Raw genomic sequence first — 17,119 nt, 5'->3', positions numbered from 1 at the left:
AGCGCCTGACACTTGGTGCTTCTCTCCTTTTTTACTCGACTCCTCAATTAGATAGTCCATCAACACGTAGACTGCAGAGGCAGCCATTCCCCGCGGCAGCGAGATGGCCTAGGAGTGTGGCACTTGTAGACACGCGGTGCCTTTAGTAAAGAGAGATGTGCAACTCAATCACGGAATGCTTTGAAAAAAAAATCTACTTTTCAAGATACAATGCAGCGATTATCCGCGGCGAAGTGGGTGGGGGAAGGTGGGGTTTCGCGATTTGTAAAGAGTTGTATCTCGTGTTCCCTGGGCAGGGAATGTGTCCCTTTGTGCATCTATGCATCGCATGCTCTAAAGGGTTTCTTTACGATGTTTTCTGGCATTCCACGATGCGTGTGAAAGGCTTTCGCTAGGCGGTCTCCACACAAAGGGGGTAAAGGGCGGATTCTCTTTATTTTTCTCGCCGCGTCAGCTGTAAGAGAAACATGCACGGCCGTCACAAACGGCGTTGGACCTCGACAACATGCGTGCAAGCTATTTCTTGCAGCGTGTCATACTCAGTAAATGCAAGGCCGAACACCGATTTACGGATGCGCCTCTTTCAAAATGCCAGATATGTCTTTGCAGATGCGCGGGGCGTTTCCTCGTAAATTGCGAATCCGAGCGAGTTTGAAAACACAAAAATTCTCGCTTTGTTGAAGTGTAAATGCATTTCCTCATTTCAAGTAAGAAGTCATTTGGGGGGCGTTAGGTGACTGTCTAAGCCTCCTTCGAGCACTACACCAACCACAGAGGTGTTTGTCGGGAATAAAAAGCTAATCTTGAGCTGCGTTTTATTTAAGCACTTTCAGGCGTATTTGAGAGTTTTTCCTTAACGAGCTAAAAGGCACTAGGTACGCATGCTAGGTACTGGCAGATCTTACTTGAGCAATTCTGAATAAAGGACCCCCCATGCAAAGTATTTGCTTAGTGGTAAGCGGAAATGCAGAAAAAACTTTCTAGTTTTTCTCTCCTGGCTCCGTTTCATGCGCTTTCCGCAAGTAGCCTAGTATCTAATAAGGTCTGGTGGATGATTTGTTGGAGTGCGCTGTACCTGCTCCGCGAATCTGTCGCTCATGATACGTCCATGCACTAGACCGCCTCCACTAATAACGGGACTGACTCAGGTAAGCTATGTTTGGTTTCTACGATTTTTCTCTAAAGCAACGCTAGTCCGAGGTCGTTTTGAGCATTGCGCATCAGGGAAAGTCAACAGCAAGTGCCAGGGCAGGCACGACAAAGCATCTCCTGGCAGCGTAGAAGCTAATAGAGGATGCGTTTTCATGTGCTCACCATCAAAAAATTGCAATGAAAATGTTTCGCAAGGGACAAGGAGTTGAAAACCACACTCGAACGACCTAAAGACACTACACATCAGGGCCCTAGAGCCGGGCAACCACATCTGGCAAGCGCTGATTCAACTCGTCGCACTAAAAGTCACTCAAAACTGGATTGCAAGGGCAGCAATCACTGCAAGTACGCCGCCCAGTAGGGCCGAGGCGGACGAAATTGCTGCTGCTCCACTTGGCGGCACTGTCGGAGTAAGCTTGGCCCAAGTGTCTTTTCTGAACAAACACAAGCGCAGCCAAACGAAGACAGCGTCATCTTGCTTGTGCCCCTTGTTTCGCCGGAGTAGTGCAAAGGTGAGTGACAGTGACACGACCTTTGCATGCAACAGGACTAGGGGCTGGTATTGTGTCGCAAGTAGCGAACCGCAGATCTGCGACGCTCGTCTTTCGCTAGGATGGGTGTGTGCCTCTAACGGCATTCATGAGCGCTGCCCTTAATCAGAGTCTACGATGGGGCAGCGAAAGCGCTGCTACGACGTGGGATTGCTGACGTGATTGGCGCGGTCCCTTCGGTGAAAACGCTCGGACTCAGCTCGCACACCACAGCACTCTCTGCGCAGCCGGTGGCGTCGTAACACGCGACTGTTGTGTTTGTTCCTTCGCTGATCAGCGATATGAAATTTGTTGCTGCGCCATCCTTGTAGATCTTTTCAGAAGAAGTGTACACTGGGGGGAGTTCGAGGTCCCTGGATATGAAACGTATGCGTCCTTCACATATGAAATGGCAACTGGTACTACTGTCGAGCCAAGAACTCAAACAAAGGCCGAAATTATGTAAAACAAATCACAAACACTTCAGATACGCAGTCTCACAGGGCATATGAAGCGTGCCGCAGCAAGTGTAGGGGCTGCTAGGGAGGCGTGCTGCAGAAGTGCAAATGTACCTGAACACCTCGTAACCGCGTTCCCACGCTGTCACAGCCTCAGAGCAAGTACCTTCAGTGCCGTGATGGTATAGGATGCTTTTGTTATTTTCCCCGTCCTGAGGAGATATCATTCATAAGTTGAGCACGAGGGCGTCGATTAGCGTTTCCTCTCTAGCCTGGGGCTCACCCCTCTGTTCTTGTGTATGCACTAAAATAATGTAGAGGGTGGTTGCTTAATTGCCCGTACTAGCTTGGCTGGCAGGACCGCCAAGGCACAAACTGCCATGAAGCATAGGATAGGCAGCAGCGCAACGAACGTACTGTGACGGTAGCATTTCCATCAATGATTGCCTGGCATGTAAGCGTTTTGAGGAAGTCGCTGACGGTTGATTCTTTGGTCTTCTCTTCCTTCTGCTGTGCAACAGCAACGAATGGCGCTAGGCCCAGACTTTCTTGGGTACGAAAGTTGTTGATCTCGTCAAGGCAGTCAGCATCTGTGGTTTCCAATCATAAGAGTCGTCCACCGCAAAGGTTTGTTGGCATCGCGCGTGCCAAGCAATTCGTTTTCTACTACGGCTATCGTTAGTACACTTTTTATCATGCTCTAGCCGAAGAGAAGTACAGGCCGGACTGTGGTTTAGAGGAGGTGCAAGATCTCTTTACCAAAATCGTATGCAAAGCATTTGTGCGGCAACTACGTATACACGAAGAAAATATTGTGCTCGAAAGATGTCTTCGCCGTACCACGACGCTGCAAAGTGGGTCTGATCCCTTGGATCTTCAAGATTTTTTCCCATGTCTCTTCACTGATCACAAGAAACAACATGACATGCGGGAGAAGGCTGTGGCATTTCGTGAAACAGATGGACCTGCAGGAGAGTCTACTCGTAGTTACGAGAGATCATATTTATGAGCACATAATACGAGAATGCACAGGCACTTTATTAGTAGGTGGTTCTGCGGCAGCAGACAGCAGGCGATATGCTAAGTGCCAAAATCGGCACATACGGCAACTTAATGAGTGCTTTTTTGTGCTCCTAAAATTTTGATCCTAGGCACGCCACGCGTATGAGTTGCAAGTTGAGTGTACGGATGCTAGCTGCGTACTCTTCGTACGGTGGTATGACCAGAGGCTCACCTGATGGGATTCTCGTTCTCAACCAAAGTCTTATCTTCAATTATACATATAAGTGCGCTGTTAGTGCAACCAGTAGCATTGTAGCAGCCCATTTTGCGCGACCCATCCGCCATCAGGGACACGTATCCAGCTACTGCGCTGTCATAATAAATTCCAGGAGTTTCCTGGTCGTCACCTGAGTCAGTGATGGTTTCCAGGTCTTCGGATTCTGGTGAGGCTGACTTAGGAGTAAAGGCTGGTGGAAGCTCGTTCCTGCATACAATTACATTTGTTGCGCATCAGAGATGGTAAGGCGTCCGGTGCTTATACAGAGGCTTCTTAAACCAGCTAGACACATGACTTGTTGGATAGACGATTATGGGTCATAAGACAACTTGCAACGACATTGAGAGGCAAAGGATGCACCCCAGATTATTCCGTGGCACTGAAAAGGATTGTTGCGAATGATCTACACTCTAGTTAAGTGCTTCTTCGTGCTCTACTTGCCTATAAAGGCCTCGTCTCGCACTTACCCGAACTGCGAGTTCAGCTTCTCCAACCCCGTCTCCCAAAACTTAACGGCTTCTTCGGCTGTGGGGGCGTCTTCCCCCTCTTTGGAATAGAAGATTACCGTGTACCCGTCCGCAGCCTGCCCATCAAGTGTCCAACGGAGCAGCTTATCTTTTGGATGGACGGTGGAGGCGTTGTTGAAAAGTAACAAAGATGCCTTACCAGCGGTTTACAAGTGCACGCTGGTAGAGCACTACGGGCGTTGGACACGCTTGGTTATTTTCATGCACAGGCTAGGTGTCGTGAAAAGCCTTTGACAAGCGAATATTGTGTTTAGGGGCAAAGGGAGATTTTCCTATGTGGCTGCTCTACTGCATCGGACTGACCGCTGGATCGATTGTTGAATTGTTAATATCGTCGCAGGTCAATTTGTACAAGACCTTTTCATACTCCTTGACGGAGACTGAAGTGCCACCTCGTTTGAATCTTCGCTGAGAATTGCTCTGTCCTAGGGCCGTAAAACCGTCAAGATTCAGTCCCTCGGCCCCACGCAGCTTGTTGACCGCCTCCAAGCACTGTGTATGTTCGGGTCCTATAGTGCATGCGTCCAGAAAAAGAGTAATAAAGAGTGGTTGTTTACAACTGTCTAATATTCAGCTAGCCTGTTCGCGGTGATATATATATATATATTTCTTAGTAGTAGCTCTTACCGTGAGCTTTCAGTGTGGGTTTCGTCTTAAAGTATTCCTCAACCTGATGCCATATTTGGGGGCTGCAGTGGCATCATAAAAAAGAGTCAATATATTCTTTGTAGTATCCGTTTTTATGTACACGTTCTCAATAGTGCACGCTTGACAATAAGTGCTGGATAGTGTAATCTAACCATTGCGTAATGCGTTCAGGCACCATGCATGCTGCAGATACAATCGGGAATCCTGTTTTCGAACCCTCGCTCAAGCTTATATATGACGTGCCAAAAAGTCCCTCGTACGCTCACGTTACAGGATAAGAGCCTTCTTCAATACCGGATGGTTTGAAGTAGCAGACAAGCACACTATTTTCATCGGGACACCCTTTTGGATGCCCACAGTAAATCTTCTGTTCGTTCTTGCTAAGCAAGCTGACAAGGGCTGCAGCATTTCCATTTGCGTATTTGTCGGTGTTGTCTTTGTACTCCGGAGGGTACTTGTTCCTAAGAAATGCATATAGAGGTCGACCCGCACTACTGCTGTGCTGCAGTATCATATACCGAAGACTATGGAAGTGGGAGAAGACCGTGTAATTTTTTTCCAAGCCTACTTAAAAACTGTGAATCCAGTTTTCCATTGCTCAATAGCTTCTTTGCATGTGATTTCAGTTCCCTCTCTTGTTGCTTCGTTTTTCACGGCCGAAATCACGAATAATTTAGCTTTGCTTTCGTCACTGAGAAGGATGAGTTCTCTTTCGTCTTGGCCCTCTTCTTCCAGCTCGTTGCCTCTTCCCATGTCATCCGTTCCTTCCGTGTCGCTTTCCTCGGTCTGCGCAACGAGATTTTGGAAGCACTCTCGTATTCTCTACGGAGCGAAGGACTATGTGAATTGTAAATGAATGACGGATATAACTACGTGTTAAGGTAATGAAGTAGATGGGTATTCACTTGGCAACCTACGATGTGGTTGAAGCTCCCGCGCTTGAGGGCATCACATCCAGTGGAAGCCAAAAATTCTTTGAGGTGTTTGGTGCTCTTCGGAATCTCTTCCAAGGGCTCGTAATCCACAGCTGAGGGGAAAACTTTTTTTCTCCAAGCGTTGATTTCTTCTGTGCAATGTTTTCCTTCGTTGCCACCCGCTGAAGAGTACGGGGACAGCACATGAATCCGAGCTTCACGCATATCATATCTATCAGGAACGGTTTTTCTATAGCAAGACTGCAAAACTAAAGGGTCATGACTTATGTTTTATTTGGTACGGCAAGTAACACCTCGCTACAGTGCCCCTTCCTGTTTGTTTCTCTGCCCATAACCATAGAAATTCCGTGCAAATTCATTGAAACGTACTCAGATCAGTAAGCTCAGAGGCATTATTTCCGGAACTGGCAGCCTGGAGCACAATGGTACGGTGTCCGACGGCAGCGACAAAGTGGCCGTGCGCCGCTGCCGCTGCAACCGCAGTCACGGCAAAAGTGCAAAGTGACTTCATTGCTGGCGCGGCTGAAACTAAGGATGCCTCCCAAGCAAAATGAAAATGCAAATATTGAAATGGCTCCCACTGGAATGTTTCATTTACGGGGGGAACGACCTCTCTGATGCAGTGCGCTTGGTGCTGCGGCGGGGCCTGCCCTGTCGATTGCGCCGTGTCCCGCGAACTGCACCCGGTTGGCACGGGTATTGCTGCACTCATATCCCATTAAACTGAGCACAATAACATTAATAGCTTGCGGTAGCGGCATTCATGTATGTTTTTGCGTAGTGCAGTGCTAGGAATTAGCCACCATGCAATGTTTGGATTTGGCCTCATGTGACATGGTGGGAATGGGCTTTGTGGCAGGGCGTGAAGTGCTTACGCTAGGACTTTCGGCTAGTGCTTTTAAAAGGCATTGATCAGCGTAATGACTTTTTTTGATTAGAAACAGTTGGCAGTGATGTAGCAAGCATACGTTCTCTCATTTTGGCCACTGCGAATAGCTGGGGTCACTTCTCCCACGGCCACAGTGCAAAGTCCACTCACGCCACAACGCAGGTATTTCGATGTGCTTTCTATCCTATAGGCTGCCTGAATGACTGGCCTGGTGTTTGACTCTATCTGCAAGAGCATGTGCTTGCTTAGCATGTGCAACCAGTTGATGTATTGCAGTACGCCTGCCAATACTAGAAGAAAAAACAGCCTTCTTCGTAGCTTTTCAGGCCATACAAAGCCCTCTAATTTCACTTGATTGCTTTGAAAATGTTGAAACCGTATTCAAACAGTGAAAGCTCAACTCTGAGCTATGCAGTGTTTTTGCACAATGCAGCATACCTTAAAGTGGAGCGAAGGTATACATGTTCTTTGAGCGACCGTTTAGATGAGAACAAATAAGTCGTGGTATTATCTAGAGGCACCACTTTCTTGCTCTCTTGTTGCCGACGCAGTCTCTGTAGGTAAACTCATATCGTGGAGACTCTTGTGAAAAAGTGCCTCCAGATTAGAACAAGAAGGTAGGGGAGCATGGAAGTTTGCTGTCAGAAACTGCGGTTTGCGGCCAGTCATCGCATGTCGTTTGCTCTAGTGCATCATCACGCTAACCTCGGCTCAAGACCCGCATAAACCTTTATGCGCATAGTTGTGCTAGGTTGTAAAAGTGCTATCGCATCGCAACCTGTCACATTCAGGGAAATGTGTCGCCCGAACAGGCGTCTTCCTGTAGTCTCTACAAGCACTTTCGCGACTTTGTCGTTAAATTCATACACAGGCTCGCTGCAGTCAGGTTCTTCCAAGCATGAAACGAGAACAGCGCTGTACTGCTTGGGCTAGCTACGCCGCAACCACGTAAACAGCTGTGTACTTCGTTGCGGGGCTTGATGCGTCAGGGTAGGAAGCGGTGATATGTGGGCACAATCAGAAACAATCCACGTGCATAGTGCTTTAGGAGATGAAGGATTCTGATATTTGATCCCTTATGGCGAATGTGGTTGAGGTAGATTGTGTCCGTCTGTTGCCACAACATTCTTTGACACCCTGTGGGTGGGCAAAGTGGTGAACACAAAAACTTGCCCAGTGGTGACATGAGCTCGGTTCTAAAAACATGTGTGCCATGGCTCATCCACTAGGTGACGCTGGTAGCGGCACGAAACGTTACCGACTCCCATAAGCCACGCTAGTCTAACAAGCTCGAGGTTTCGACTTGTATTCTTACCTCTCACCAGAGAGCCTTGCTGACTGAAGAAATACACTGCCGTCAACGAAGCGTATTCCTTTCTGAAACATGCTAAAGAAGCCATCTTCATAGCGTACATCATCATGGGTATACACAGACGGAAAGTTCGTCACGTGAATATCATTTCGGGCTTGATGCTATTACGACACTAAAACACTGTGATTCACCTATTTTAATAGAACTGCAGATTCAAAAGCTTTTGACAATTTTTTAAATACGCTGGATAAGGCGAATCACGAAAGGAGCTATTTTGGGCTTGGTTTTAATTGCTGTGAACAAACACGCGCTAGAAGGCATGACCCCACCTCTGTGCCAGCTCAAGGGCCTGCATCCGCTTGGAGCGCTAAACTCTCTGTGAGTCTTAAAGCACGAGAGGATTCAATTGATGTTCCCGTCGCTAGTTCGCTCTGTACCGCATACACAGCAGATTAGTGGAACGACGAAAACTGTGGATAAACGAATTTCCTATGCTCGATACTTGAAGCCAGACGATACAAAGAGGAGGCATATCATGCATTGTAATCTCTTGGCAAAGCTTTTGAGCAACTGTGACACATTCAGCCATAGGAGGCAGGATACGAAAATGCCCATAACACCAAGAATAGTAGGCCTGAGCACTCGAACAAATTCCAAATCCATGGTAAACATCTTCGCTTCACGAGTGATAGTTTTGCTGCTACGTTTTCGTGCAGTATGTGCCACTCATATGGCATGAAAACGTGATTCCAGGCAAAATACACGCCTTCAAGGCGACAAAAACTAACGTGACAACGTTATGAAAGCATATTGGTAATGCTGAAATGGCATGTACCCCAGGAACATCAGGTGCAAGGATCTTTAAGAGCATTGTCTTTGAAGTATGTGTGCAGCCATTAGGATATTCAATGACGAAACCGATTATGAAAGCAAATGGTGAGAACCCTTCAAGATATACGAGACTAAGCAAAATGAGCTTGTGTATGTACTTTTGTACTAATTTTTCAATTTCGCAATGCGTAGATGGGTTGCCAAGCAGGAGGGTGAAATAGGTCGTGTACCGTGAGTGGCGTTGAAGGACTGTATTGTGGGAAAACCTACTCTCTGTCCGGCAAGAAAGAGTAAATTACAGAGAATCGTACATTTAAGAAGTCACAAGCACTTCTTCCGAGGCGTGCACGCATAAATATAGCACTTGAAGATTGTAGCTCGCTAAAGTGGACCCAACAGGAAGCTTTACACTACTGAACACTGGATTGTATGCTGAAGTGGCCGCCTGGCTGGCCTCTTTAATGTAATATTCAATTGCCTTGAAGAAATACTGTACCGCAGCGGCGCTCTTTCCATGCCACACGTACATATTATCACGCATTCTAATAAAAGGTACGGCCCGCTAATCAAGAAATATCCTAGCAGCCCGAAAGGGGAAACATCGCTCTTTTTTTATAAGAGTAGGATATTATGCATCTTAAGCAGACAAATTCGTTGAATGTACGTCAAGAGAGCCTCAGAGATGAAATCCATTGCTCAGGAACATGCACATCCTCATGTTGATGACACTGTTCAACCAACCACCCTTCAGGCAGTGGCTCTGTAGTGAAGCCGATGCTTGGGCAAGTCATTTTGAAGGATGTAGCTCCAAGCGCATGCTTCCACGTTTTGCCGGTTGCTTATTCTACACCGCGCGATTAACGGCTTGCATAGATGTGGCATTGCTGTGATATAGTGTTCTTCAGCATTTAGCAATACGAAACTAATCTATTGCATGACTGCTCTACTGCATTCGGAGTAGCATCGACCTGCAATTCTTCAAACCAAAATTAGTCCTAATACCTGCACAGGGTAAAAGAGCTTTCGGGTGGATACCTGAGTGTCAGCAAGGTTTTGAAACGCATGTACAGCGATGACGCGCCTGGCAAAGGGCCAAAAGGCTTCTCAACATGAGATTCTAATACCACGTGCTTCGTGAAAGCAGTATCTCCTTTAACTCTAGAAAAAGACTTTGAAGGAGGGCAAAAGTTGATATCAGGCGGTCGGTTCGCTAACTTTTTTCACAGGGCCAACATACGAGAAAGTAAGTAGCCAGATAAGGAGAAGTATCAAAGTTCGGTAGCGCATGGCAGGACTTACCATGAAGTTCTCAGTTCTAGTTAAATGGAATCTACTCGAAAACGTGGGGTCTCCTCATTTCGAGCAGCGGGGGACGTAAATAATGGTCACCCTGGTATATCATTTCGGGGTTAGCATCGTAATTTTGGCTATGTGTAGAGCGTCATGCAAAGGCCTCAAAGATTCTAAGTTCTTACACTACTTACTCACAAGGCGAACACTCATTCTTCGTAAAAGACATGCAAGCACTTCGAAGGACCACCTGCCTGCATAAATATTTTGCCAGTTTTACATAGAATGGTCGACGCCTAGTCGCAGTTGACAATTGCACGTTGCACAAACTCCACAGACATACCCTTTTAGGAGCATCATAGTCCAAGCATTGGGTTCAATTTTTCTCAACAGATCCTGTCTGCAAGTGTATCACGAAACGTATGGTATGGATAGAACAAGTTCGCCGAACACTGCCGCAGACCGATGCAAAGGGGCAAAGGCTTGTTCAGGTAATCAAAGCCACTGCCTCGACAAGCTTTGAAGAGGCCAACACAGTTATGATCCGAGAGGAATTTCACCTTGAGCAGCTCACTGCTGTCGAACAAAAGGTGTAACAGTATGGCACCACGGAAGCCGACGGCACCCCGAAAACACTGACCTGCGTAGTGTTTGAAGCTGCTGCTGCTAATTTCATAGTGAGCTGGCTGGGGCATTGTACATCGTAAAGTCGTAGTGTATTCACATGCTGATTTAATGTCCAAAGGAGTTGCTGGGCAGCTAGCCACATTTGTGCTTTTGCATACCGAATAAATGATAAAGAAGACGGCTACATGTGCATAGGAGCAGCTTAATGGCTTGCTAGAACATGACTATCTTCTATCCCTACACGATAGTGAAGTATTCGCTGTTACCATGACATTGAAGCTGCCTGCGATGAGGCTGTGACATCACGAAAACATGGCTACGAGAAGGTAAGGTACATTTGAACTTGTGCATCAAGCCTACCTAAGAGACCCTACACTGGCTGTGATACGCTTCATACGCTCGCTGGGACCGCGTTTCTAAAAGCTTTCGAGTTTGTCTTGCATACTTCTGGCATTATTGATTGAGGTATCTGCCACCAGTAGGCAGTATTCCATCTATGCAGGATGAAGAGGATGTCCGTCCCACTAACTCGCAGCCCCCAAACATTCACCACTTCCCCCAGAACGACGCAGTAGCTAGGCTCGCAGGCTACAGCAATGTCTGTACATAGACTGGCCTTGTAGCATGCAGTAGAACTGCTGAGCCTCTCGCTCCTTTGCGGCACGAAGCTGGTTGCTGCACCCTGGTTGTGGTCATCCATAGAAAAGCGGCTTTCACGTCCGCATCTCCGCGCGGCGCCAGACACATGCTGACAGACTAGCCGTTAAGGAGTGGAGCAGAAGACAATCGTCTGCGTGTTGAAGCCAAGATTTACGATCCTAAGAAAGAACGTATCCTGAGGCATCGACCAAGCACCCACGCCTTTTAAATAATCAGTGAGCGTAGGCGTCCAAGGGAGCAGAATATGCTGCGTTTCAAAAGAGCACGCCGCACTTCAGGCCTTTCGTCCACTACAACCCTACTGAGCAGCACGTACTTGGCTGCGGCGGTGCCTCCATACCAATTATGATATGTTGCCTTTGCGCTGTGTGCAGCGCCAAAGTGTCTCCTACTACATGATGCGCACTGTTCTATGAGCCAGTAGGCAATAAGAGCACAGTCGCAAATTGAAGCAATGGCAAAACTGGTATTTCCATCACTGCGTGTGTCCACTTGCAAACTGTACATGCTCAAAATAGTTGACAGTGGAAGAAGAGCAGGGTGGGTGATATGGTTCCGAGGGTGCTCGAGTTGTTTGCGACAGTCCTGAAAGCATTCAGTTGGAGCCTAATATGGCTAAAACTGTAACGGCCTCCTGTCCTGTGGCATTCATCGTTGAGTATTAGCGGTTTTCCAATCAGTTATTACGCTTTCGCATACGCGCAAGAGAGATTTTGCGCTTGGTACATCAGGCTGAGACGGCGTTTACACCAGTTACTTCTCCATTAGGGTGCAAATTACGTAGCTAATGATTTGGCGTCGTCCATCTGCATTCGTAAATAGGTTTTGGATATGCTTGTGAGCGCGTTGCCCTACCTGTGCTGCTATGTTTTACTCGAATGCTGGATCGCCTACTGTATTGATGTCCCCTACAAAAATTGTTCGCGCGGTGTCGGGCCAGCCAGGCAACAAGCGCCACGAAACGATTATAGCGCAGTGTACGCTGACGGGAAGCGAATACACCCTACGCCTCTGTAGAGCCGACAGGATGCTGCCTTTGGTGCGGACAAGGCCACCTTTCGCCTGCCCATGCGCTTGCTACCGTGCATGCTCCCTTTCGCCTTCAACACTCTTTGGAGAATATTTTCCCGGTCCATAGTCTTAAAGTGCACTTCACTGGTCGCATTACAACGCTTTGACGAAGTTGCAGACATGAAAGCGTTATTCACAAATGTGTGTTCCTCGCCAGGCATACGAGAGCTTTTCTTTAGCTACATTAATGATCCTTACACCCTAACAATACCCACATGCCCATGGAAAGGTGAGCATAGGCTGGAGCTGGAAACTTATGAACATAAACTGAGCAATGTCTGCTTTTGAGGTATGTAAACGTCCACATAAAGTCTCCGTAGTAGTGAGACGGAAGCAGCCCTAAAGGCATCGAGAAGCTTTGGAAAGCTTCTTGTATTACCCCAGAAGACTTCCGCCTATCCCTGACCAAACCTGTCGGAATTCCCGACTTGAGGATAAAGCAAGACCAGGGAGCACGCAGCTGCACCCTTTAAGCACTTCATGCATTGACAACTAGTTGCATATCGCATCTAGAGCACATGCACTCTACATCGCATCTTGCAGTGTCGCGCTGGTAGTACCCCGCAGTGCGCGGGGCACACGAACAGACATGCCCTTAGTCAAGCCTCTAATGAATTCTCGGCTGAATTTGATTGGTGCTAAGGAAGTGCTCAATTGTAGTTTGTGGCCAATTACAACGCATCAATGGCAAAAGTAGTCCCATGTCGGTCGACTTGTGCGCCCTTAGCGTGGCCTTCTTCCACTGAAAGAGTTTTTTAAAGCGCCTTTTCGTACTACTGCCTGCTTTCTGACTCTTTGGCGACTGATAGCGGGAATACTCGCATGGCCTAGCGGAAGAGCCTGGCGTCCCGAAAGGCTGCACTCAGGTGACCTTCGAGCCACTGTGTGCAGCAACACAGAGACACTCTTCTCAGCATACTTAAAATTCTAATTGGGGCTGAGTAGTACAGAGCCGTACACTGAAATTTAATGTACCTTAAAGTGCCTAATCTCTTTGGACTGCCTCCGGCCCGCCAACCGTGCGCTATCCAGACTCCCAACGCCCTGTTCTGCCCATTCAGAAGCAGTAAAATGACAAAACCCTGACAGTGAGTCATGAATTCTTTGCCGAGTGCAGCCAATTCAGGTGTGCTACTCGTACACCTGGCATACCATACCACGCCTGCCCACCGTAAAGTCCCAGACAGTTCCTGAGGGTAGCGGGGTCATGGCAGCTTTCCTTGAAGAAAGCAGCACCAACCAACGCCATATTCCCTCCTATTGAGCTAAATGTGTGGCTTTTAAGCAATGACGAAGGCAAAACTTGTCAAGGGGGCTAAGAACTTCTGCAATGCCGCTTCTTTCCTGCACCATGCAGACACACATCTCCAGTCAACGGGCCGGCAGCGGCCGCCGCTGCTTGCAGCCCTCCTTGTGATCGCAGCGTTTGTCCCTTTTCCGTCGAATTCGCGCGTTTAATGAATTTCCAGGTGTTTGTCTGCTCCGTATTTGCCGACAGCAGCCGGCTCTATTTGTACATGGCGGCAGCTCGCAGCCGTGCGTACAGAGTTACCCATGCTTGGAGCTCCCGCCGTGTCGAAGGCATGGGCTAGGCGGCGATCTGTGGTGCTATCGGATGCCTTTCAGCTCCCTCTAGGTACTATCTTAACGATGTTTTAGACGTATTTTTACCATGCTTCCATCGTAATCAGAGTCTTTTCCTGTTGTCGCGTACAGCTGGCCCGGCCCCCCCTTCCCCTCCAGGCTTTTGCTACTGCTGCGGAGCCACGCTCTTCTTCTCCATGACGGCGCGTCCAGGTCGTCTTTTTTTCCTGCCTTCTGCATGCAGCGCCTGTTCTCCGGCTGCAGCTGCTGTCTGTGTATCGGCTCAGAGCACCAGTTACCTCTGCCTACTTGCCTCCTGCAGAGTCTCTTGAACCTTTCGACTGAAGGGCATCTTTCCAGCAACAAACGCGGCGGCTGCAGCTGCCGCTGCGCTGCGGCTGTGGGAGCCGCAGCAGCTGCACGTGCTGCTGCCTCTGAAGCTAAACACGGCCACGTAGCAGGCTGCTCACTCCACAAGAATGGATTTGCTGGATGTGATTGTTGGCCTTCCGAAAACGAATGTCACGAAGGCACTGCACCATACACCGCGTGCGCTGTCTCAGGAGGAGAAGCGGCGGCGTCTTCTCCAGCAGCAGCAAGGCCATAACCACGAGCAACACATGCTGAAGGAAAGGCAGTCCAAAAATGCCGAAGCACGTCAACAGCATAAGCAGGAGCAGGAGCAGCTTAGGCATAAGCAGGAGCAGCAAAAGCAGGAGCTGCAGCAGGAGCGGCAGCAGATCGTGAAGCAGCTAATCACGGCAAACCGCAGTGCTCTCTTGGACCGTCAGGCTCAGAAAGAGGTTCGTGTTTTGACCAAGCGGCTGTTGAAGGTTGAGGATCATTTGCAGTTGCTGCAGGCGGGGAAGCCTATTGCATCCGACGTTGGCAGCAACAGCAGCAGCCCTGCAGCTGCGGGTTGCCTAGGCCAGGCGAGCAGTGCTGGCAACGGCAGCAGCAACAGCAGCAGCAGCAACGGCAGCAGCAGCAGCAGCAGCAGCAGCAGCACCGTTTCAAAGGATGAAGTCCATAGGAGCGTTCACGCAGCTCTGCAGCAGCAGCTGCAGAAGCGGCAGCAAGAGTTGTTGGAGCAGCGGCACCAGCTGGAGGAGGCTGTACAGCGTCTCAAGCGGCAGGGGAAGTTGTCTAAGGGAGCAGCATCAGCAGCAGCAGGAGCCGCTGCTGCTGCTGCTGCTGCTGTCAGACTGCCCGTGGCGAACCGTGTGGGTTCTGGTGTGCCTTGGGATGGAGGCAGCAGCGGCATTCGTAATTCCAGCAGCAGGAGCAGCTGGACGGTGCAGCGAGGCGTCAGCAGCAAGTCGAAGAATACACCTCGAATGCATCCCTTCTTCAGCAGCAGCAGTCATAGCAGCAGCAGCAGTAGGGGCGGCACTGGCACGGTGATAGTGAAGAGGGAAGGCGGCATGAAGGTTATTCGACACATCTGCAGCACGTTAGCGGACAGAAGCAATCCAGATGTTCGCTTGCTGCGCCAGCGTCCTCCAGACTTCGAGAGGGGGGAAGGGGGGGTGTCTTGCGAGGCTCTCAAGGCTGCAACAGCCGCTGCAGAAGCAGCAGCAGCAGCGGCAGCAGCGGCAAGCATGTCAGCTTCATCCAGAGCTGCTGGAAGTGCTGCTTTGCGAGCAAAAACGCTTCAAGAAGCTTCAAAAACGGATGCAGATATCGATATAGTCAAAGGTGTACGGCCGTGGACGCCCACCACGCAAAAGATTTCACAACAGCCTCGATGTCTGACTCCTTCGCAGCAGCAGAAGGAGACGCCAGCGCGGAGTCTTCAAGATGAACAGCACGAGCGCACGCAGCTGAACGAGGCGCGTTCAGCGACTGGAATATTCGCCTCAAAGGAGCGAGAGCAGCAGCAGCAGGAGCACGAACAGGATCAGGAGCAAGAGCTGGAAGAGCAGCAGCAGAGAACTAAGGCACGTTCTAGCGGCCAGTCTAACGCACCAAGTAAGCGTAAGAATTTGCTTCTTACCGTGGCGGGGAACAAGCAAGCCTTGCAGCGTCAGCGGCAGCGGCAGCTGATGCTGCAGAAGCTGCTCAAGGAGAAGCAACAGCAAGAGCAGCTGTTGCAGACGCAGCCTCACGCCAAGGAAAGTGTGGTCTCCTTTCAACCGTCGCGCGTGCTGCAGCCACGGCAGCAGCGAGGGGTTGCCTACTCTGCGCAGCCGCTGCAGCAGGCAAGTCTGCCTTCTCAAAAGCTGCCTTCTCAAAAGCTGCCTTCTCAAAAGGGTTTGACTTTGCCTCCAAGTGCGCGTCTGTCGGTAAGCTTGCCAAAGGGAGCGCTGTCGAAGCAGCTGCTGAGGCAGCGGCAGCAAGTTCAGCAGCGTCTTGGGATCGCACGCCTCCCCCCGCGTCAGGGTAGAGCAGAGGGGGAAGCCTCAGGAGAGAATAGCTGCTGCTGCAGCGAGGAGGGGGAGTGGGGTGAAGAGGACGATCCTGCAGATTCTGACATGGATTCGTTCATCGATGATGACGAGCTGGAGGGCGAAGACGCTGCAGGAGAGCGTGGCGATGGCAAGACGCTTCAAGAGACTGACTGGCGTGCTGAAATCAGGGCAGTCACGCGCTATGATCCCTCCGCATACGCGCACTTGGACTGGGAAGAATGTGTAGAAAGCAGCTTCCAGCAGCAGGCGGAGGAGGAGAGGCGAAGTAGGATGCTTGCGGACGAAGAGGACAGACGCGAGCTGATGCTTCTGCAGCAGCAGAAAAAGAGACGTCTCTGTAGCGCTTCTTAGAGCTCTTGCAACAGCTTCCTTTCATGTGGGGTGTCGAGTAGTCCCTCCATGATGGTGATGGTGGTAGTTGTCGTTATTGTCATTGCCGTCGTAGTCGTGGTTGTGTTGCTGCAAGAGCTGCAGAAGAGGGAGATGTTGCCGTGGCTGTATGGGGTGTGGAGTGGTGTATGTGTATGTGCGTTGCATGCAATTGTGGAGGTTGCAAGAACAAGCGGCATTCTTCTGGATGCAGAAAAACGGCACGCCTACTAGGGGGTTGCCTGTGCCACCTGACACTGACTGCCCTTAGAGGCGCGGCAGGCACGTGCTGCTCTCTCCGTGGGGTTGTGTGTTTTAGTACATGCATGCAGCTACCCCGCTTGCCTGCCTGGGGAGAGCCATTGCGTCCTAACCTGCAGCGAGTGCTGCTGCTGCTGCGTCTGCGAAGCGGGGTGCAACACGGCTCTGATGAGCACGTGAGGCAGCGAGCTTTGCAGTAGGGGATTTTCTTTACTTGAGATCTAATTACGCTATACCTATATGTATACGCATGTGCGTCTCCTAGCGTTTCATTTAGTTTCTTGC

The 17,119-nt window shown here is 49.6% G+C and overlaps 2 protein-coding genes across 2 annotated transcripts; one reads left to right on the top strand and one right to left on the bottom strand.

The window, feature by feature from the left end:
• Nucleotides 1-1,462: 1,462 nt before the first annotated feature.
• LOC34620457 lies at nucleotides 1,463-6,040 on the bottom strand. The gene is made up of 13 exons (XM_026334711.1): nucleotides 5,899-6,040; nucleotides 5,500-5,777; nucleotides 5,163-5,380; nucleotides 4,861-5,055; nucleotides 4,574-4,635; nucleotides 4,250-4,455; nucleotides 3,887-4,002; nucleotides 3,375-3,626; nucleotides 2,981-3,042; nucleotides 2,558-2,730; nucleotides 2,255-2,352; nucleotides 1,862-2,056; nucleotides 1,463-1,586 (listed from the first exon to the last, which is right to left on the bottom strand). The coding sequence occupies exons 1-13, from the start codon at nucleotides 6,038-6,040 to the stop codon at nucleotides 1,463-1,465; spliced, it is 2,121 nt and encodes a 706-aa protein (XP_026190496.1).
• An 8,232-nt stretch (nucleotides 6,041-14,272) lies between these two features.
• Nucleotides 14,273-16,555, top strand: LOC34623568 (AF4/FMR2 family member 4). The gene has a single exon (XM_026334710.1). It carries the CDS (start codon nucleotides 14,273-14,275, stop codon nucleotides 16,553-16,555), a length of 2,283 nt encoding a protein of 760 aa, XP_026190495.1.
• The last annotated feature ends 564 nt before the right edge of the window (nucleotides 16,556-17,119 follow it).

This window comes from Cyclospora cayetanensis, unplaced genomic scaffold, assembly GCF_002999335.1.
Source record: "Cyclospora cayetanensis isolate NF1_C8 unplaced genomic scaffold, CcayRef3 CcayRef3_contig_49, whole genome shotgun sequence".
NCBI classification, from domain to species: Eukaryota; Apicomplexa; class Conoidasida; order Eucoccidiorida; family Eimeriidae; genus Cyclospora; species Cyclospora cayetanensis.
This window is presented reverse-complemented; position numbering and strand designations above follow the sequence as displayed.

Bases quoted from the DNA above. Each gene is read 5' to 3' on its own strand.
- LOC34623568 (XM_026334710.1), top strand. From the start codon at position 14,273: ATGGATTTGCTGGATGTGATTGTTGGCCTTCCGAAAACGAATGTCACG.
- LOC34620457 (XM_026334711.1), bottom strand. From the start codon at position 6,040: ATGAAGTCACTTTGCACTTTTGCCGTGACTGCGGTTGCAGCGGCAGCG. The intron at 5,381-5,499 runs GTGAATACCCAT...CTCGTTGCGCAG, and splicing joins ACCACATCGTAGGTTGCCAA to ACCGAGGAAAGCGACACGGA. The intron at 3,627-3,886 runs GTAAGTGCGAGA...AATTGTATGCAG, and splicing joins AAGCTGAACTCGCAGTTCGG to GAACGAGCTTCCACCAGCCT.